The 23,288-nt window shown below is 34.9% G+C and overlaps 1 protein-coding gene across 1 annotated transcript in view; it reads right to left on the bottom strand.

The window, feature by feature from the left end:
• ar (androgen receptor) overlaps positions 1 to 23,288 on the bottom strand; it is a 58,798-nt gene that overhangs the window by 10,301 nt on the left and 25,209 nt on the right. The window contains exons 3-7 of the mRNA XM_006632763.3: positions 22,551 to 22,667; positions 5,820 to 6,095; positions 3,702 to 3,846; positions 1,638 to 1,768; positions 294 to 451 (exon numbers count right to left, since the gene is read on the bottom strand). Coding sequence (XP_006632826.1) covers positions 294 to 451; positions 1,638 to 1,768; positions 3,702 to 3,846; positions 5,820 to 6,095; positions 22,551 to 22,667 — 827 coding nt within the window. The remainder of the gene's footprint in view (positions 1 to 293; positions 452 to 1,637; positions 1,769 to 3,701; positions 3,847 to 5,819; positions 6,096 to 22,550; positions 22,668 to 23,288) is intronic.

The raw sequence follows: 23,288 nt of genomic DNA, 5'->3' as shown, positions 1-23,288 counted from the left end.
TCTCTGAATTTTTAAAAAGAGAAGGTTAGCTGGCATAGACAAGAAGCCATTTCTTTGTAACCACGAGGGATTTATGAAGCACAGTACATTATGTAGGTAAAACACAATAAATAATATAAATGGAATAAGAAGAATGTTCCCAAATTAGTTTTAGATTTTGTTGAAATTACTGTATATGTATCCAGCAATATGCAACAAACCCTACAAATGAATGTATCCTGAATAGAAATGTAATTATCCCCAATATATTTCATTATTTCTTTTTCTGAATAATGAAGTAAACTAGTTCTCACCGGTTGAAGAGAATCCATGAGCTGCGTTAGCTGGAAGAACCTCTGAGAATAGTTTGACGAGGTTTTCCTGCCAGAGCTGACTAGTCTGTCCAGTTCATGAATGTAGTTTGTCCGCAGCTCATCAAAATACGTCTGACTTTTCAGGCCCTCCACTGGAACTAGGGCATAACATAACAGTGAAAAATTATAAAGAAAATTTAGATCAAGAGTGAAATAACATACAATTAGTATTCTGGAAGCTCTAGTAATTGTTAAATGGTAGTTCATAACTGAAGTTTGGGAGGTCGATGACACCAAGTTGCTTTTGTCCCAGTTGTTATATATCATAAACATTCCCAATGTCATCTTCTGAAAACTATGCATATCATTCACAAATCTTTCTCTTCCTGTCTTGTTTCATATCCCTCCTCCAACCCTTTGTTGCTTTTGCAGCTATCCTTGCTCACTCCTCATCCTTAAAGGGGGTCCTACTCTCCTCACCCTATGACAAGGGAGCTAGGCCTCAGACAAGCAGGTATAAAATCCCAAATCTCATAAGATAAGATAAGATCACTTTATTGGCCATATACAATTTCTTGCATTAGGAATTTGTCTTTTCGCACACCCCAGCTTGCTCTCCATGAGACACACAGGCAGGGAGAGAGAGAGAAGCTTGGGGTCAGAGTGCAGGGTCAGCCAGTTATACAGCACCCCTAGAGCAGCTGAGGTAAACAGGGAACCAATTGAGTAGGATTCTTCCGCCAGCTGCGGGATTTGAACAGGCAACCTTCCAGTCACAGGTGCAGATCCTTAGCCACTGCTCTGCCCCTGATACTTACAGTAAGTACTTAGCAAATATCCTCAAACATTTAATTCTTATTTCATTATTTAATTCTTGGGTGTCATTATTCCTCATTAACATGTTTTTTTAATTCAATTAATCAAAAAAAAAACATTCATGAAAGGCCCTATCAGAATCATATAAAACATTAAAAACTCTTTTTTTTTCAAGACAATACTCATCATGAGATTACAGATTTCATTAAAAGCAGTTCCTCAGAATACAGCCGAGCCTCTTCACTTGAAGAAAGATCTTGTATATATAGGTATGAGAAGACAATTCAAGACGTTTTCTCGTGTTGAGCTTTTTAATTTGTTCAATGTTGACACTTCAGACATTATAATTACAGTATGCTTTATTTATTTTCTTATAGAGTGCTAATTCTTATTAGTACTTTTCCCTTCACAAATTTCAATATTTTATGTATACAGTAGCTTTATGTACCTAAAAACTTCCTTATTATTTTTAAAAATATGCACATTCTGTAACTGTGTTTTAAAAATCTCAGAAAAAGAAAGACTTACTGATGCTGAAGAGGAGCAATGCTTTCATACATAGGTATTCTTCCTGTGTGATCTGAAGCCAGGCAAACTCCTGAGCAAGGCGCTTCATTCTAATACAGTGGTCATACATGCTTGAGATATGCATCCGGTGGCTATAAAGTGATAGAGATGAAGAGTTCATGTTATAAGACTATGAATTAAACATAAAAAAGTCCTTTAATCTTTATTCTCAAGCTTTTGTGCCTCAGTCTTTGGATCTAAATCAACAAGGGAGTTTCAAAGCATGTTCTAATTTTATTTGAGTGATTCGGCTTTAGCCAACATGACTGAATACAGTAGCTACATTTTCATTGATTCAAGCTTTCTTTAAATGGGGAACACCCACTTTTCACATATGAGAATCTTTCCAGGAAATGCAAGCCATCACTCAGTGTGAGCCTCTTTCTAGGAAATGCAAGGCATCATTCAGTGTGAGCCTGTTAAAAGGATGTAACCCTCTGGAGCTTGAAAGGTGCTGCAAACCCTAAGGATCACAGTCAAAAAATGACAATTTTTTGGCTCACACAATTTGTCTACCTGCCTGTGCACTGTGTCATTCCAGGGAGGCTGGGAGATGCATACTAAAGGATGAATTCACACTGCACATGGAAAACATAGTCAAGTTTCTTCTTATGAGTGAAACTGCTAATGGACAGTGTTAAGATGATATAGTGGACTCATTTGCAAGTAAAAGTATATATTTTGACGACATTAAAAAAATAACATTTGGCTATTGCTTACTGTCTTACTACCGAACTCATATACTGTACAGTAAAGATCTTTTTATTGTTTTTAAAAGTACCTTTTTAACCCTTGTCTAAACATTACATTTTTTGTATGATTTAGGGCTGCAATTGTTTGCATACATACAGTATAACCACTTAAAACCACAGATCACAACCAGGGGTTGCGAATGGTAATCAACAAAAACTAAGGAGAGAAAAATTAGGGCATTTTAAACAGTTTGTGAGTGCATTGGTAAAAAAACTGCTACGTACATACTGTAGATTCTCCAATGTCAAAGCATGACATGGGTCCAGAATATAGCTAGCTACCAAATAAGCAGGAGATCATTTGTTTGCTTCTTATCCTACAGGCATAGACTCTTTCCAATAAAACTACAGTACTTATGCTTAAGACAAAAGATTTTATATAAATACAGACACAGTTGATGATAAATGTAATGTATGCATGAACAGCTGTATTAAAAATTATACTAGCTTTTTGAGAGTAAGGTGTAAATTACTGAACCAGGACAATTTAAATATTTTGCTGCTGTTTTGTTAAATAGTATAGTTCATTACCCCTAGAATGTCAAGTGAATGACACTGGAAAAATGGTTAGCCAGAACAGAAATAATGAAAGTGATTCTTTGTCACACAACATCCAAGCCTTACTATCTCCGCATGACCACACATCATTGTATCAACAGAACATTTTCAATTTGCACATGTTTATAATTCTGCAAACAGTTTTTCACGTGTTAGTCAATTTCTTGATAAATAATAATTAATACACAAATAGGTAAAATCTACAGTAAAATAGAAACACGGGAACTAATTTGTCCTAGAAGTTAGAATCAAAATATAATGAATAATTTTGACCAATTTATTTTATATCCATACAGGCACTTTATATTTTCTGTCCTATTGCATTTTTAGTTTTTACAGTTGTCTCTCTTTTATCCAGAGTGCTAGATAGCAAAAGAAAGATAATGCAAAATGCAATATTCAAATCTGGGTTAGAATCAAATGACATTATGTCTGAGCTCCCCAGAGAACTTACAATGTATTAGATGATTCTTATTAGTGAATCTTGCTAGGTAAAAAAAACAGTTTTATTTTAGCTAATGTTGAGTTTTGAGCACTAAAACATTTTTCTTTTGTCACAAAATTGAAAAATATCATTAAATGCACTAGAGTAAACCTCAGAGAAAATAAAAAGGAGGACAACATCCTGGCACATATCCTAGAAACGTAAGTTATTTCAGCTATGCAAAATCCCCATTACTTGGAAAATTGGACCTCACAGATGTACAGTACTTACTCATTGAATACAAGGTCAGGAGCAAAGTACAGCATTCTGGCATTAACGTTTTTATAGGACCTCCAACCCAAGGCAAACACCATAACCCCCATCCACGCGTGCTGAATAACAGTCATTTGGTCATCCACATGCAAACTGCGAAAACCTGCAGAAGATTCCATGAAGAAAACAAAAAGAGGAATATTAGGAGCAAATGGCGATACGGCTCTTACGCGTCAAGAACATTAACATCATAAAACATTCAATGTGAAAACAATGTTCTCTTCCCTGGGAGATTTGCTAAACTGACTTTACAAAAAAAAGTGTTAGTGAAAAGAAATGCTACATCTGTGATGGCAGTTAATGAGCCTGAAAATACAAAGCCAAAAGTCTGTGACTCAATTCACACTGTAAAATGCATTGAACATGCATTAATTACGGTCCAAAATGACATTTTGTTTACAAGATGCTTTCTCAGGCACTTCTATGAGTTTGCACTATGTTGTCTTAATCTTTGGGGCATTGTTAATACCAACTCCCCTTTGTCTAAATCCAAAATAAAAAGCAGACTTTCTTACTGTGCTGATCCTGATATTTCAAAAGAAAAGCAGGGAGTATTGTACAGAGAAGAGGTATAAAACCATGACAACCACTGATTCTTCCATCTCTACACAAAAAAAAACTCAGACTACAGAAAGACTATAGAACTTTGTGACACTCTGCAAAGTCACCAGAATGTTGCTTACATTTGTAGCTTGTTTAAGATAATACCTAGAAACTATATTTGTGTATACAACATTGTAGGTTGTTTCATGGTTAAATATCACTGCAAATTGAGAAGTGATACCGCTTGTTCTCACCTCCATTCTCTTTGTCCTTTAAGGAAAGCCTGCAAGCTAAATGTTTAAGTACTGTACACACATCCAAAGAAAACAAGTGGGTTATAAAAATAGAACTAAAATGAGCTCTTATTTATCCAAACTTCAAAATGTTTATATTAAAATTTTAATATACCTAGTATGTCACTAATAAACATTATACTCTTATGTACTACACTATTTAATAGACAACTGAACAGGTTATTTCAAAATTACATTCCTTTCGTTATGCATGCACAGGTTAATTGTCAGTAACTTGGAAATTGGACAAGCATTTATCCTTTAGTTTGCTTTTATCACAGGTTGTGAGTATGTTGGCTCTATGTTTCTGTGCTGGTTTTGATACTTATTTCTCTCTAGTGGCTTAATCCTATGTATCATTGAACTGATAAAAAAATAACAATTACCTTTCATTTTCACATTTTTGCAGCGCTCTACTTGACATACAGTACTCTATATAGTTAAAGTGAACTGAATTTCCTATTACTATTGGGCTTTATCATCAGTTGAACAGCATGAGAACATAGTATAGTATGTGGTCAGCCTAAATAAAAACAAAAGCTTTCAAGAGAGGCATTCATCCATTTTCTAAACTAAGTCAAGTGAGACATGCTATTCAAAACTGATAAATTCTAGCGCAACTCTCCTCTCAGTTGTGAAATGACTCTGAAGATTGTTGCTTGGATGCAAAATATATTCTAAGAAAATTCCAGACATGTGAGAGATTAGGCAACATCATGGGCCAGTTTATCTATGAGGAAGTCCTTCAGCTCTAAGGAATCAAAATGTCAGCTTTCCCATGGAGAGTATTTCTGTCCATTAGAACTAATACTGCACAGCTGCAGTAAACATCCAAGTTTGGAACTGATATTGTCTTAATAAACAGATCTATAAACTCCAGGGCCTAAAGTCTGAAAAAATGAGTTGCAATAATTTCTGCAAATTCCTTCTTCAAGAGAAGTGTTGTTTATATTAAACAGTGGCTTTTATGATACCCCAATGTTGTTTAGCAGCACTTCTCATAGTAAAATTTCATGTTTTATTTGCATAAAAGACATTTACATTAGGTTTGCATAAAATAGTTTAAAAACAACAGAACAGGATATGCTACTTTTTATTATGGGGGAAAAAAGGATGATCCAACTTTATGCAATGCCAAGTATTCAGCTACCCAGTTTACATTGTTCTTAGAAACATTAAACTTAAGAACTTTTATACTTCACACTATACAAGCTCCCTTTGAACTTTAAGTGGTCTTTACCTGGCAACCCTTTTGCCCACTTCACAACCTTCACCAGTTGTCGTTCTCCCAGTTCATTCAAGCTGGTGAGCAGACAAGCTGCTGAATCAGGCTGGGCATTGTCATGGCCTGCATTCACCACCTCTGGCTCGATGGACTCCAATATATTCAGGAACACTGGCTGGGTGTGGGTAGTGATGCTGGGCTTTGGAGACATGCACTGGACTGTCTCAATGGGGTTTTGGTTCCCAGCTTCTTCTAGACCTTTCAGCTGTCCAATCTTCTTCAACTTCCGAGCTTCAGAAGAAAGAGACAGGCAAGATCATTTTATATTTAATACATTTTAGTAAACATAGAAGGACATGTTCATTTTATGTCATGCCACAGGCACAGAAATACAGATTCTACCAAAGGTATAAATAATTTTTAACAAGGTCCTTTCTAACAAGTACCAATTTCTGAGGACTAACGTAACCCATCTGCAGTGCCAAGAAGAAGTTTCTGAACCCACTGCGTTGATACAAACTGCTGCATTATAGGCCTAAAATGTAAAATTCTTCATGCATTTATTACGTTAAAAACTATATATTCTAAAAATAAACGTTTTGTTTATTTAAGAGGAGGTAGGTTTTAATTAAACAAGGGTATCATTGTTAAGAATTGGAATTCCTATAATTATATGGGTTCACAAGCTCTCTTTCAATCCTGTGCTGTTTACTAAGAGCAAAGACTCTGTGCTGCGTTCAATAATCTGGAATTTTTACGCTGTCACTGGATGATGTGCAGTGTTTTGGGGACATACATCTTCACACAGTGTGAAAGAGTAATGTGTGAAAACATCTATATATTTACCAAGATACCATTATATAGCCCCTAGAAAAATAAATATGATCTTTGTAGACAAGCTATTATTATTTCGTTATTTTGGTTACATACTGTAATCCTGGTAAGTGTCATGCCAACCCAGAGCTTAACCTGGAAACTAAGAGAACAAGGCAGGACCATGAATGGAACTCTAGTCTACTGTAGGACATACACACAGACCAGAAAACAGAAACAATTTACAGACACTAATTAATCAAGGTAAGTTATCTTTGGAATGTGGGACAACCCACAGCACCTGGCGAAAACCCATGTGAACAACAGGAGGACTTGAAGGCTATAAACTGAAGATGCCTGAGTCTAGGAATGACCCCAGCACCCAAGACCTGTAAGGCAACAGTGCTTTCATAAACTTCTGGCATTTTCAGAATGAGATCTGCTAACCCTGTTTCACAGGTAGAGAGATGGCCATAATACAAAGAAGTACAACAGTTACATAATACAGAGTATTCATGTATTGTATGCATTCAATTGAAATATTAAAAGAGTCGCAAACAAAATTCATAATGTACATTATGTGAAAAAGCAGCAGCTGGTATGCAGTATCTTCTGGGAACAATTCAGATTTTATTTTTCACAGCACCCACCTGCAGATACAGTTTCAAATAATTTGGCCAATTCAAAACCAGGCACCGATTCGGAAAGACTAACAAAGGAGATTTTACAGTTTATTTTTGGAGGGTTCATGCAGCAAAAACTAGACAGTTTCAGCACATTTGTTAAATATGTGTCTGAGATCTGTGCGACTATTGTCATAAGGATTGATGGCGCGTAGAGATGTGATGTCCATGACGGAGATTAAACATTCTGGGCCCTGAAACCAAAAGCTGTCAAACTGCTGCAAAACATGGTTAGTGTTCTTAATTTATCAAGGAAGATCCTCACAAAATGGTCTTATTAAACTGTAAAAGAGAACAGAATTGGTGAGTAGTTGGACAGTTATAGGAAGACAGGATGATGTGTCCTGGCTTGTTGATCTTGGCATGGAAGTAAACACCTAAAATCAGGTGGTTAACCTCAGGAAGCAGTTCTTCAATAATAACTTTCATTTGTCAGCAGCTTTTCCAAACTGGATTCAGAAAATGTGCTTTTCTGAGATGGATAGCTAGATGGATATCTAGATTGCTTTTTGCTTGTATAAAGACCGTGTCATCACCACAATTTTATTCTGGACAGGAAATTATGGATTTACCTAATATATATTTCTTATTTATTAATTTCTCTTAATTCATAGTGTCATGACAATATCTACTAACATCTACACATTTGTGTGTAACCTGGATCATTCTAATTCAAGGCTAATTCTAAATTTCAGAAAAAAATATTAGAAAACCAGAAATAATTATTTAATCAAGTTTATCCAACCTGTTGTTTTGGATTTTGAACTTTTTTAGCTTTTATCATGTAATGTTGTTTCTTGTGTATAGTAGCTCCAAACTGATGTTTTATTATCTGATGTCTTTCAAGGGTTTGCTTTGAAAAATGTATGTGTATGATAAAGTTGTATATAACTTTAAATTATATATATAGCTAAATTTTATGTACAGTACATGTACAAGATACAGTATATAGGACTATGTTTGAGAAATATTTACATTCTTAAATTATCTGTAAATGTTGATTTCTGGAAGAATGTTAATTTTTATTTCAAGATTACACGATTATTATTTTATTTCAAATTAGCCATGAAAATAAATGTGAAGCACTTCTATCTACATACAGTACCTTTGAAAGAAATCCATGAGCTATCATCCTGTCATCCATATAAATACAATTGCTGAAATGCTCTACAGTTTCTGTCCAATTTAGTTGAATTGAAAACCAATTCAAGAGGTTTTCTTACGATTTTAAGGCATTTTCTGTTAGAATATTTCCTGCACAGGCTGATTTTCAATTACATTTTGCCCCTTACTGTTTGGTGCTCATCCACACACATTCCACACTAGTTTGCAAAATAATTTAACTTCATGCAGCAAAAATATATGAAAAACATATGCTAATACACCCAACAAAGAATGCAGTATTTAACATATTATTTATACACCTACTTATTCTACTAGCCAGTAATAGGGTTGGGTTTCACTTTCATTTTTTCTGTTTTGAATAAATGAATGAAGTATTGAATAAAGCAAGTTATCATATTAATTATAATAACAGAACAAGAGGAGCTCTTGATATACTGTAAATGTTGTTGTTAATATTGTTGTTGTTATAAATATACTAATGCATATTTCTGGTATGCATTAGCAGAATTCCCATGATCAATGTCACAGGCATTTTACAATTAATAGTGAGTAAATGCAGATACAGCTTTTGTCTTTACCAGTCACAGCTCTAACTTGAATTTAGTTGAACATTTATTTGCTCTTCTGAGAGGATAATTCTTTCAAGAAATCTGCTCATCAGCACCTCCAAACACATCAAAGCTTGCCATTTTCTCCCAGGAAAAGAGAAAACTGCACAAAGAATAGGCTACAAAAATATTAATTATTATTATCCAGCCTTTTAAAATATATTTTGATGTGAAAACTTGTTTTGTTTTAAATCATCACACAATTAAACCTAACACTTATTGCAGTCAGTATTAATATGTTCTTGAATGCAAAAATTCAATTAAGCAACCAATAAAAAGCATCTTATTCTAATTAAAACAGTGATTTAAAGTAAATTAATAACAGCATACAGCCTTTTGAATCAGATTTAAAATGTTTTAATGAGCAAATGCCATTCTTCTTCTATCTTAGGAACAGTTTTGACTATAAAGGGATTTTATGAACACCTGATGAACTTCAAACAGCATTGCTGGATCTATAAAGGCCTTCTGCACGGGCAGTTAATGATAATTTTTTCAGTGTGCTCATAGAGCATTTTTCCAACATTAATGTCTATTCTCAGTATTGCAAGCACAATACATAACCTAGACCCTGTGGTAGCAACAGTATGTTTTCTTCATGAAGCTGAGGTGGGATTGTATTGTCCAAATCATAGATTGGCTTCTAGTAAAAAAAAAGGAAAAGACACTGTTGTTCTTTATGTTGAGACAAACACTGGCATAAACAGCACCCTATATGCAGAAAACAAATTCAAAGATTTTAGAAATAAACTGAAGAGCAGAATCAGTTCTTGTGGAGCCTGCCTGCACTAGGATACAATGGACTGCAGTGTTAATCTGTAAGTACAGCTCAGTATGGTTGAGAATCAGGTGTGTTAAAGAAGGCTTAAACTTTATCGGTCACTGGAAACATCTCTAAGGCACAGGCCATTTGTATGGCCAAGACAGACTACATATGAACTGGACAAGAACTTCATATTCTAAAATATCTAAACTAAAATGGAAGAGGGCAGAAGGTCTTAAGAAAATATGCAAGGGGAAAATATAAGGGACAAACAACCTCAAAGGACCAGGTAATATTAATGAATTCCAAACGTATCAGGAGCAAGAAACAGAAGTTCCTGCATTTACATCTGATTATGGTGTAATTGTTGAATACAGGATTAATGGTCAATGAACTCGATAGCCTGCACAGCAAGAAATATATGCAAATATATGTAAAAGTATTGTATATGAATATGTAAACATGTTGAAAAACAGGTTTACAATGACAAATGTTTATTTTTATCTCTAATCTTCCTGTGGACACTTTAAAGAATATCTTTAGAAAACCAACACATTGCCAAAGGTCTTTCCAATAACCAGCTCACACGTGTATAGCACTACATATAAATAAGACATTGTAACTCCTATGGAATATCATTTTTATTCACTTTCAATACACCCCCCGAACAGATCACTGTTACTGCTACCAGGTATATTTTTACACGAAGCTAACCACTAAAGGCACATTTGTTTGCTTTTTAACAATAAATACATTTTTTATGGCGTGACTGCCAGCAATTAATTGCAATAGAGGGCACTGTGTAGGTGTAGCACAAGTGAAACATTGCGTGAGAATTGGTATGGTAGGCTACCATGTGCCTATTTTAAATGACCTGAGGGTTGTTAGAGCTTAGGGTTGGGCTTTGAGATGATTCACATGGTTTTGATATGAGGCATCACATAATTACAAGTTTGGATAGTTGGCAGATAGTTGTGTTTTTCACTCTACTTCTCCCAAAGCTCATCTTGTCTTAATTGGAGGAGAAAGAGGCCACCCTACTTGTTCCACTGTTTAAAACAAAAGAAAAGGCTTGGTTTTTGATGTCCAAATCACATGGTAGATCTTCTCTCATGGCATTTTTCCCCTGCGGACAGTTTATTGTAAGGTGAATCATCACCTGGAAAAACCGATAAACTGTCATCGTACTGTAGTTCTTACAGTACATTGCTTAGTAAGATCTTTTTCAGTCTTCTTTCACGAGCATGGTATACAAAAAAGACAAATTAAAGATTTTCTGTGCATAGCCACATTAATTTTCCAGCAGTCAGGGTTTTTGAGTTTTCCTAATTGCCTGGAAGTATAGTGTGCTACTCAGTCAGGAGAGGCTAAATCTAACATGGTAGCAAAGGATTTGCCCTTTGGTAGGTTCGCTGGGAGGGAAAAAGTGCCGTGGGGAAGACTTATCACATGGCACCACCATAATAAGCTTCAAATGATCTAGGTTTAGTCTGAAAAAGCCCAATGTAGAGCCCTCTCCCTTTACTTATGAAATCTCTCTTTTCTTCTTAACTTGGAACAAAAACAGCAGTTGTAATATTTCCATTATGTCAACTGTAAAACATGCACCTGTAAGCAGAAGATGTTTTAATTTGGGTACTTTTAAAATATACTTGAGCTTGCCCACTCTATGTATTGTACTCCAGTGACTATCAGTAGATCTATCAAAAATTACAAAGGACAGAAAGGAAAGAAAGTGCTTGATCATACTCATTTTCACTAATCACCCTATCACACTGAAATTGAATAGCAAATGTTATCCCACCAGATGATAAATATCATCAACTTGCTCACTATTTTAAAATAACATAACACAAAACTATGTTTTCTGCTCTGAAAAGCCAGAACCAGTGTCAGTTTTGGTTCTGAGACTAAGTTGGCTTTGCAGTGTGTTACAACTAGAACATATTTTAATAAATTCACACCATGAATAAAAGAGATTTAAAAAGTTACCATTTTTACATTATTTTCAGGTTACAGTGTTAATTGTACTTTTAAACTATTTTATAGAGCTAAAACAGAAAAATATCAGAGAATGAAAAAAATGGAAACCATTTAAAATAACACACAAAAAGTATTTGTTAGGGTTTTTTTCTCTGTACAGTTTAAGGTTTTTTCTAATTGACAAAATTGTACAAGTACTGCCAATTGAATTTCACAAGGCTTGATTGATATGTATACATTTGATATGTATATGTATATGTATATGTATATGAATATGTATATATAGAATGCTTTGAGTTCCATATTTCTGTTCTGTGAATGTAATCAGCTTCATACTTGATATTGATTATAAAAATGGTGCAAAATTTGTTAGCCTTACTGAGTTTAGATAGTTAGCCATTTTTTTCTTTCCACTGACCAGGTGTAAAAAACATTGATTTTCTTTTTCTGCTTTCAATCATACAAGGTTTTTTTATCAAATGCAAAACAATACAGCATACAGCGGTGGTTGTCGGCAATGACATGCTTTTTCTGCAAGCTTGCAAGGAGAGATAGGACAGAAGTTGTTAGAATTAAGGTTATAATAATAATAATAATAAACTTTATTTTATATAGCGCCTTTAAAGGTGGATTCTCAAAGCGCTTTACAGGATGACAATGACAATAAATAAGAAGACTACACAAGATAAGACACAATCTCAATTACAGCGATACAACAATAACAATAGAGGAGACCGTGGAAGGTGGTACTAAGAAGAGCAGAGGGGTGAAGAAGGGAACCAGTTAAGTAAAGGATTTTCTGAAGAAGAAGGTTTTGAGTCTGGATGTGAAGAAAGTTAGAGAAGGTGACTCTCTGATATCCTTGGGCAAAGAGTTCCAGAGCTTGGGGGCATAGCAGGAGAAGGCCCTGTCGCCCATACAATGTAGATGGGCTTGGGGGACAGTAAGGAGGGCAGAATTTGAAGAGCTGAGGTTGTGAGGTGGGGAGTAGGGCGATAAAAGTTCAGACAGGTATTGAGGTGCCAAGCCATGTAGAGCCTTATAGGTGAGCATGAGGATTTTAAAGTCTACGCAGAATTTGACCGGAAGCCAGTGCAAGGACTCCAGGATAGGAGTAATGTGAACACTTGCACTAGACTTGGTCAGGATTCTGGCTGCTGAATTTTGGACATACTGCAGTTTGTTCAGAGTAGATTTAGATACCCCAGCGAGTAGAGCATTGCAGTAGTCAATTCGAGAGAATACAAATAGGTTTATGCAATGAATAACATAAGGAGATATGGTAGAGATAGGAGGTGTCAGGGAAAGGAAGAAAAAAAATGCAGGTGCACTTTATCAGTTTCAAGTGGACTGACTATTCATCAGTGGTCATTTGGGTAGTTACTCGTGGCTGCCGCGAGGTAATTTGAAAGTGCTGTTCAATTTTTTTTTTAATTACAACAGTACATTGATTGATTCTTTCCCACTTTTTGTGCCAACACATAAATGTGAGCTCCAATTAAGTAAATAACGTACTTGCTGCTGACTACATCTTAGAGTATTTCAGTTAAAACTCCACTGCACAAAGCAAAACAGGTCCAGATGGCACATACAGAGAGCTGACAGTGTTGTTGTTGTATACACAGGGTCAGTTCTGTTTAGTAAAATACCTGTATATTTTAGTCTCCTTCTAAAACAGCATTGGAGCAGTGCTCATCATACCTTTTCCTTTGTATCCTTTAACTAACAAAATGTAGTACAGCATTTCATCAAGTGCTGTCCATGACAAATCTGTCCATTGTTTAGAAAACGTTATGTGTGGATTTCAAAGATCTAAGAAAAAAAAACACAAGAATAAATAAAATGCGCTTAAAAACAAAATGAGGAGAAAATTCCTATTTTGCGTTGAGCTAATGGAGATGCAAATAAAATGACCTGTAGTTCTGCACTTGAAACTCAAGACAGAATCTCAAATCGCCTAAGAGTCAAAGACCTGCGTGTATATTGCTAGTAAAGTAGAGTGTCAGGCGAAAACATTTTACTCTCCAAAGATAGCTCTTCAATTCAAATCTTCATTGCATCCTAATAAAAAAAAATCTTTCAATACAATCTTTTCTGGCATAATAGTTTTGTTACATATTGAGCTGCAGATTTGGGTTTACGAAGGCAAAACACTGGAAAAAACACCACAATGCATTTGTTCAATACTCTTCACTCAAATATATCTCAGGGCAAGGAACATTTTGCAAGAGTTTTCTAGTGTTAAATAAGTATAATCTGACTAGCCTTAGATCCACATATAGTATCTGAACAGTTTTGCTAACAAAAACAAAACACCTACAATAAAAATAGTTATAAATAGCGAATTTGGCTGCAGGACAAAGGAAACTTTCACTGCTCTGTAAGCCAAGAAGAAAAAAAAAGATTGCGCTTTGGAGGGAGCTCTTGGACAAATTGACCTAAATACTTCTGCCAAAGTTATTTTTTGGCAAAGTTAGCTTTTTATCAGCCACAATAAAGATGATCAAATACTGCCTGCAGTTCCTGAAGATGTGTGCCCCTAACAAACAGAAAATGAAAAAAACAATTCTTAGATACAAGGGACAAATATTTCTAATACATTACTTTGACGTTGACATGATAATTCATTCTGCTGCAGTTTTCCAAAAAGGTTCTCAATAAGTGTACTACAGAATGTATTGGAAATGGAAAATAACTTTTAAAAAATACAAAAATCATACGGACTAAATGCCTTAAAATAAAACCATACAATTAAGCTACAGTCTACCTGGAATGTGCAGTAAAAGTGGACCAGAAAATGCTTTATTAAGAATAAATCTTTTTTGCAATGTCCACCTGTAAAAGCAGACCCCAACAGTACGGTTTAAAGTTAATTTGCTATTAATTTATTAGTCGATAAATTACACACACATTTAGTGCTCATTCCTACTGAATAATGGATATACATGAACACAGAAGCTTGGTATTGCATAGATATCCTAATGCTGGCATTAAAGTTTTTGGTGGGCTTACACAGCAAACAGAAAGGAGCTTAAAAAAAATCTTAGTCACACATTAACATGGAAAATATACAGTTTTATTCCAAATTAAGATTGGTGCTTTTTACACGCACAGACAGAATAAACAAAAAATAATTTTGCAGTTTTTGGCAGAAGGTTAGATTTGCCTAATGAAAAGCTCCTTCCATAAGGAAGCAGATTTCAAAGTGAGTTTAGCCAGACTAGTTAAAAACAGTAGTAACTGAGAAAAAGTCCTTGGCTAAAAAATGTAAAACTTTATTGTACTTATTGTAATACGTAATGGGGGCATCACACTATTAAATTATGTTGTTGCAAGCACTACATGTTCAATTAATAATCAATTGTGCGCTATTCATAAACTAGTAAAAATGATATCACCATACTGCCCATACTGTACATTACTTATTTTCTATACTGTATGATAAATCTGAGCTTGTGCTGTGCTTTGGGTTCCCGTACACTTTACTGTTGTGCATTTGTGTGAAAATGCACAGAACCTACACTTCATAGATTTTAATGTCCTTTTGAACAGATCTTTTTTTGCGCTTAACACTGTAATTATAGTAACATACCACAATTTACCCCTAAACTCTAACTGTACAATGAAAGATGAGCTATTTTGGAACAGCACTGAAAAAGCTTTAGTGTTGATCAGATATAAACTCTATACAGATCATTGTTGACAGCAACAGATCTGCATGATTGTATAATTGTGGAGTATCCTCTGAAATAGGCATTAAGAGAAGAAACACATTTACATGTTTCAAAAGAAGTAAAAACAAATGCTTAGAGTTATTTTATGTTCCTAGATTAAGCACTTGTACTAAGCTCACACAAAATCACATTTCAGTTTAGCTGAGCAATTCTTAACATGTTTAGTCTTCTTTAGGGTTTTTTTCCCTTACAACACTGGAACCCCTTATGAACTTCTAAATATTTGTGAAGAACCATCAAGTGAAGAGGCTACCTACATTAAGCAAGAAGCACTTTCTTTATAATTTTGGTTGTCAGGTTCAGTATGTCTCAAAGAAAAGCAAGCGATATTATAATAAAATGGTTCCACATCTTTTTAGACAAAAGATCTTCTCATGAAGTTCAAGGATCAATATAAAGCATGCTGGATAATCAAATACGAGTTTAACTAAGGTCTAGGTCAGGATTTATAAATATAAAAATAAAGCAAAATTTTACCATGTATCAGCAGACATGGTATTAAGACGTCTTGAAACACGATCTTTATACAGCTTTTAACTGAAATTTTAACTGAAAAATAGAAGACTGAAAATCCCATTTCAATCTTCCTTGTCATACTTTTGGTTTAAGCCAGAAATGCCTAAAATCAAAGCATTCATATCTATTTTGATTTGGAATGCAAGATCAATGAGCGTGGAAGTCTCAAATTCAAATTTTCCACAATAGTTCCACAATGCTGCCCCTCATGCCGGCATAACCGATAGTTTTGGCCTGTCCAAAAGCATCCAATGATGCTTTCTAGTAAACTAAATATGATCCACAGAGTACCTTTAGATATCTCTGTTAAATGTTTTGAAATTCTATAGTGATACCTGTACTGTTTGTCTAACTTAATTAACATAGATATTCTATATACACATACATATAATTGCGGTTTATTTTATACACGGTATATTGTAATACAGAGTTATCTATTTCACATTCAACCCCCTCTTTAGCCCAAACATTATTGCTAAATCATATACTATAATTAAATCTCCAATGTAAATATTTTAGCAGTTGTCCTCACTACTGAGGCCCCTTCAACTTCCGTCCAGAGAAGAGTAACTAGATACTGTACATTCTGGGGCTTAAGGGAATGTCCTGCACTGACAGGCTGAATGAACCTTTTTAAACTTGAACAGAGAAAACTACAAGTGCTCATACAAGCATTCAAAATCTTCAACGGCATTGACAAACCCAGCTGATTCCTTCAGAATGAACAGTAAAACAAGAACCAGAGGACACAGTTGCAAATTGCATGGAAGTACATATAAAACCAAAAAGAGGCGGCACTTATTTACCCAAAGGGTTGTGTAAGAATGGAACAAGCTACTAAGACATGTTGTTGAAGCCAATACCCTGACGTCTTTCCAGAAACGTCTGGGTGAGATCCCTGAATCAGTTATCTACTAACTATGAAGGGGCTAAAACTAGGACCCAGTGCCCTCCTCTCAGTTGTAACCTTTCTTACTACACCACATAATTTCAAATCTTCAATGTTGGCAGTATAACCAGAAATATTCACTGCTATGTTCATGTGATATAATGGAAGTGGTTGGAGGTTATGTATGGTATGCTTTTGTTTTACTTTGCTTTGAAATGCTTTAAGTTTTTTGTTAGCTTAGTTCTCATTGTGAGCTCAGACACTCTTCTGGGAAAAAATCTCAGAGTGCCTAGATTCAGCAGGTCATAGCCCTGAAGCACAGTGCTTAACTGTACCAATCTACCATTGTTGCAAATGCATTAATGCCTTTTAGGAGCTTCTGCAGAAGGGTAATATTAAATACCGGACTGGCAGCTAATACTTCTTCTTTATGCACACTCAATACATTAATTAACTTTTAAATGTATGAAGGTTAGGAAGGTTCAGCAAAACAGAAGCAAGTGCTTAGATGCTATTAGAAGCGAAAGCCAAGAATAAATACCATAAACCCCTCAGATATTCACTGCAATATCTGTTTTCATCCTTTTCTATTTTTAATCCAACATTGACTTTTCAGAGAAATCTTATTAATCTAGGACAAAATCTAAGAAAGGTGTGCAAAGCTTTGCAAGCGCTGCTTTAGTGACAGTCATTTGGTATTTTCTGGGGTAATTTTTGGGAACTTTTCAACATCCAAAACCTATTTGCAAGCTATAAAGTTCACAAAAGGTTAGTCTGTGTCACTCTAGGAATGAGGTCATGCTGTGGTTTGTCCTTTCCTGTGGCCTTGCTATAATCAAATCAGTAATTTGTTCAAAGTATAATTTTAATTTCATTCATCTGATGTGCTTGAATCTGTTCAGGAACATGATATGAAGAATAACCTCACTATGACCCAAATCAAATACAAAATTCAATACCTGCCAAAATTGCAAATTACACATCCATTCCATGTTGGCAGGTGTTAAGTGTGAGAAGTAAAAAACCTTTTGTTTTATCAGAAATCTCCAAACATGAAATTTGTAAATAACTGGTGGATAAATGTTTGGTTAAACCTTGGCCAAATATAAATCAAAATACAGTACAAGAGCTGTATTTATTTTTTTCAAGATTCACAAAACTTAATATCTGTATGCAAGACAGAATCATTAATGTGAAGGAGACTACTAACATCTACTTGTTTCTTTGCTGTATATTTAATCTTGTCTAATGTTTACCTTTTTACTGGTATCTAAAGTGTTATCTCTGTGAATTATGTATAATATATAAACTGTTTAAATATGAAAACATTACATCATTTTTAACTGTTTTCTGTAGTAGAACATACAGTCCATTCTATAATAAACTGTGCACTTCTTTACATTCTGGCTGAAATAATAATTTGGTAGATAAATATCTATAACCATGAAATATATCATACTAATTTAAGCTACATTAAAATGTCATATCTTCCTTCTTTAATAACCATAATATTATCTTATGTGAAAAACTTCCCCATTTAGTGTGAAAAATGTGTATGTGGGTTTCTTTGGGGGACAGAAAGGTTATCAAAATATTATTTTAATAATTATACAGATGTTCCATAGTTCTAAATCTATTCAATGAGTAAAACACAACCATTCTATGTTATGTATTGATTGTGTTGAGTGTATATATACAGTACAGTTCTAAGAAAAATAAATACTAACCAATGTACTGTAAAGATAATCCTTACTCAAATCCATACACAGGGCAGAGAGGCACAACAAGCACTTCTGTCAGACCAATGAAAAGAGGCAGAGAGATCAGCACAATCTCCCTTAATAGAACTAGACAGGGAATGCACCCTAGATTTCAGTATTATTAGCAGTGTGCTCCAATTCAGACACCCAGTCCCTAGCACTTCATCACCACTATTAAAATTGTTAAAGTTCCTTCGAAATGTCTTATGCTTGGATTTTCAGATGAGAGGAATGCAAACATCTTACTTTGGCACTGCTCAATGGAGACACACTGCATACAGCATACAATAAATAGGTCAGGGTGAACTGTTCTGTCTTTCTCCACCCCTCTGAACTGACGCCAGCACAAATAAAGAAAAAGCATCCAATATTTTTTTTTCTTCCTGACAGTGCTGAGAGACTTTTTATCAGCCAATAAAAACTCCAACAGTTTGGCAATCTATCAATTTTTGTTAAATGTCAGGCGAGAGCTCATAAGTCATATAAATCATGTGTAAAATAAGAACATTCCACACTGTCAGGCCCAGAAAACACACACAAGGTGGTCAGGTAAGAATCCTGTAAGAAAATTAGGTTCAATCAATTTTCTAAGGCCAGAAATCTGTTGCAACAATCACGGTAAGATAATCTTTTGGTATCTAAGTGCCTGCTCATCCATAATGAGTTATGTGTCAACAGATAAACGTTTGTTGTTTATCTGTCAAATATTATGAAAACATCATGAACTGATTGCATTGAAAACCTGTATTGCCAGTTTACATAATGCCCATATTGCTTCTTCAAGTTCCTTGATATCACCAATTATATCAATGTTGAGAAGGAATATGGACATACTGTAATTTTTTACCAAAGCCACATACAGTATAACATACAAATGTTTGATATCCAGCTTCTTTAAACTATTTCATTTATCTACTGTTAGGGTTCCAAGTCCGACCATATGGTAGCAATGTGGAGTAGTGGAGAGGGCTCTAGGCATGCAACTGGAAAGCTGTGGCTTCGAATCCCAAGTGGAACACAGCGATGGTACCATTGAGCCAAGACTAGCAGTCAGATCGCTCTGGTACAATGTTCCACAGATAAATCAATTCAATTAAGGCAATTTGGACAGAAGTGATAGCCAAATAAATTAGTACTACCACATACAGTATGAATAGTGTGGGAACAAGATGGGTTTTTTTGCTTATGTATAAAAATACTAAAAATCACAATACGAGACGCTTATCTACCATTTCTAATATTATAGTCAGAATAACTTAATTAAATCAGTCTTATTTATTTAACTATACTGTATCTTTAAGACAGGTAGCTTGAGGAGTTACAGTAAGTGTCCTAATGCTTTTTGGTGCATTTTTACATTTTATTAGGAACATAAACTTCCAATTTCCCATGATGAACTCCGGGCAGGCCTTGTTGAAATCATAACTCTAACTACATGACTGCATACTTCCTTTCATTTAATTTTAACCACCTCAGTTTTTTATCTGACATTTTTATTGCCCTTTTAATATTACTTGTTGATACGTATCAGAAAGCTAAGTGTTTTACAGGGAACCTGAGCTGTGTTGGACATAATGATTCTTTATACTTTCCATCTTGCAAACACTATCAAAACAGTACCTTACAATGTGTAGTAACCAAACGTAATAACATTAATAATAACTATTAACTGTATTATTACGAAAAAATAATGAGCAAAGGCTTACATATGACCATTTGACTACTGCAATTTTTAGTATTACCCTTTTTCTGAACTGGTAATTCTCCATTTCAATGACTTGCAGAACCTGTACTCTTATCCATTAAACATTAAAACTAAAATCTGCTCTCTTTCAAAGCTATAAATGTGAAACTGTACTCAGTAGTCTGATCAAAAGAGCAGCTAGCATGACCAAAAGATGACTCTGTTATTATATAGTAATTTGCCTCTTAGCTCGTCTTTCGTACAAGCAGTAATGTAGCAAGAATCCCTGCCATTTGCAATAAAAAGGTGAAAAATGTAAAAATGCATTACCGCACATTTTCTCTGTGTGACTGCCTGTGGTTGGTCCTGAATTATGAACATTTTAGAGTCTTTAATTCACATGTCTCCTGTCACTTCGGTGTCTCTTACAATTGTCGGTATTAATAGAATAAGAAAATTGAATAAAAAAAAAATGAAAATTGACCACAGTACTGAAATTAGTCAGAGATGCTGTAATCCTAGGGACCAACATGACAAACAACTGCTATTTGATTGGGATGAAAGTATATGGAATAGGTACAAATGATGCTGCAGGATAGTTAGAGAATTGATTAGCTTCAGCACAAATGCTTCTCGGTTGTAATTTAAGAGATATTTGGGATGGTGATGGGATAAGGCAAAAGCCATTCATACAAAATGAGTGCCTTGATTCAACCAACTGCCAGTAAAGCAGTTACACCTTGGCTGACTACTAGGCAAAATGCTTCTTTATGTGTTTAGTACTCAAAAGTGGCCCTTTGGTTTCGCATAACTGTGTAACCATTAAAAAGTTTTAAAAAGTACCTTAAAATTCTGAACTTCTGCTTAATGTTCTACCAGATCAGTAAAGTAATGGCAAACCCACAGCTTTCTAAATTACAGCCATTCAAACATTTATGTTACATTATATACTGACAGACTACTGTATTTAGATGTAAGCTTACAAGCCTAGCATCAATGTCTTTCAAAACAGAGTGACAGACAAGGAGAGGGAGATTCAGAGATGGGTACTCATGGTGATGGGTGTCACAATGACAGGAAATATATGAGGAGCATGAGGTAGGCTTGCTTTTTCTTCTTAGGAAAGGGTTAAAAGCTGAAATATAATAATCCACTGAGGCCAAAAACAACAAAAAAAAGTTAATTAAATAATTATAATCCACTCAAGATCATGGAATGATAAGTGTTCCCTCTATATTCTATTGACACTGAGGCACGCAAACTGCAAGCCTGTTAAAATGAATATAAACATAAAGGATCTGTACATATTTGTTACTCTGAAAAAGACAATATGTATTAAAGACAGACACATCATTACAAATTTCTACTTTTGGGCTATGTTGCTTTTCCTAAATTTCCAGTGAGGTTCCATCAACTGTAAGATCTGAAACCCATCTGTGATGAGCACTACAGAACACTTCCGCGTAAGCAAAAAACAAAATAAAAAACGGTTAGGACAGAATCTACAAAACTACTTACTACTTACAACTGTTATCATAAGCAGTCACCCAAAGAGCTCAATTTACAATTGTGCGGGCTCCTTGAGGACAATTCAACATCCCTGGTGATGTACAGTATCACCTTTTCCCAATGTGCAACCGAACAATGAAGGTTACTGGTCCAAATCCTTACCAGACATACTACTGAAATGTACTGTACCTCAGTTAATCTCTTCCAGTACTTCAGGAGACCAAATCCAGTTTTACTAATCGCTGAAAGGAATTTATGAGAAACCTCTTTGTTTTTCCATAACCACTCCTGCTCTGCCATGGTGTATTATATTATACCAGTGCCATAATTCCATGCAGATTGTGTTTAACTCCTACTTTACTTTTGTTCTACAAGACTGTTTGTGTCTGAAGGCTTAAAATATGCAGCTTGCCTTAGGGAGATATGCTAAGCTACCACATCTGAAGTTGGCCTGCTCAAGACAATGAATATTTTGAAAGGAATTCATCTCAGCAACGAGATAATTGAAATTGGATTTTATGTTTAATCTTGTCTTAAATTGTGCATTCCGGCACATTATATAACAAAAGTATATTAGGAACCTCCTTTTACAATTCTGTATGAGCTGTTTAAGCTTTCTTGTAAATATATTTGTCAATACATATTTTGGCCACACAGTGTAAACATTTTTTTTTTTTACCTCCCAGGGTCATTCCAGCTTCAAAACATTTCCTGAGGCGGCAGGAAGGACAATTCTTTCTTCTCAGCTTGTCGATGGTACAATCATTTCTGCTGGCACACAGGTACTTCTGTTTTCCTTGAAACACAACCAGCACAAAACAAAGTTCTTTAATACAAGTTAGCAAGAAGCACAAACATTACTAGTGATGGTTTAAAACATGCAATCAGCTGAATGAATGAGGTATCTGAAAGTTGTCAGGAAGAGAGTGCACTGAATAAAAGAATTACAAAACACATATTTAAATATGAATTGAACTTGTAAGACCTACAAAACCATTCTTTCTCTACTGTTTGCTTTTTGGAAGGTAACAAAATACTTGGTTTCTTTTCATTCAGTGGGTTTATGTTTTCAAACCTATAATGGACTGCTGTATACAAGTTTTAGACATCTTAGGCATAAGCAGGAGTTAGGATACATGTGATCTTTGAACAAGAGAAATTTACTCTAAGTCTCTGTAATTAGTACAGTTAAGTTTGGGTGAGAAAAAAAGCATGACAGCAATTTTTAAATCACATTGATCAAAATCCTCAAACACCTGTTAATAACAACTCAATGTAAATTTTGCATGAGCTGCCTACATGAATCACTGTAGTACCTAATCCACAACATTTCAAATCTAATTCTCATTCCTCTCTACACATCCATAACATTAAAAGCTCAAGAGAACCTAGAACTAAGAGGTACTTCAACTCTTGA

Source organism: Lepisosteus oculatus, chromosome 8, assembly GCF_040954835.1.
Source record: "Lepisosteus oculatus isolate fLepOcu1 chromosome 8, fLepOcu1.hap2, whole genome shotgun sequence".
Lineage (NCBI taxonomy): Eukaryota > Metazoa > Chordata > Actinopteri > Semionotiformes > Lepisosteidae > Lepisosteus > Lepisosteus oculatus.
The sequence above is the reverse complement of the archived record's forward strand: the minus strand, read 5'-3'. Positions and strand labels throughout refer to the sequence as shown.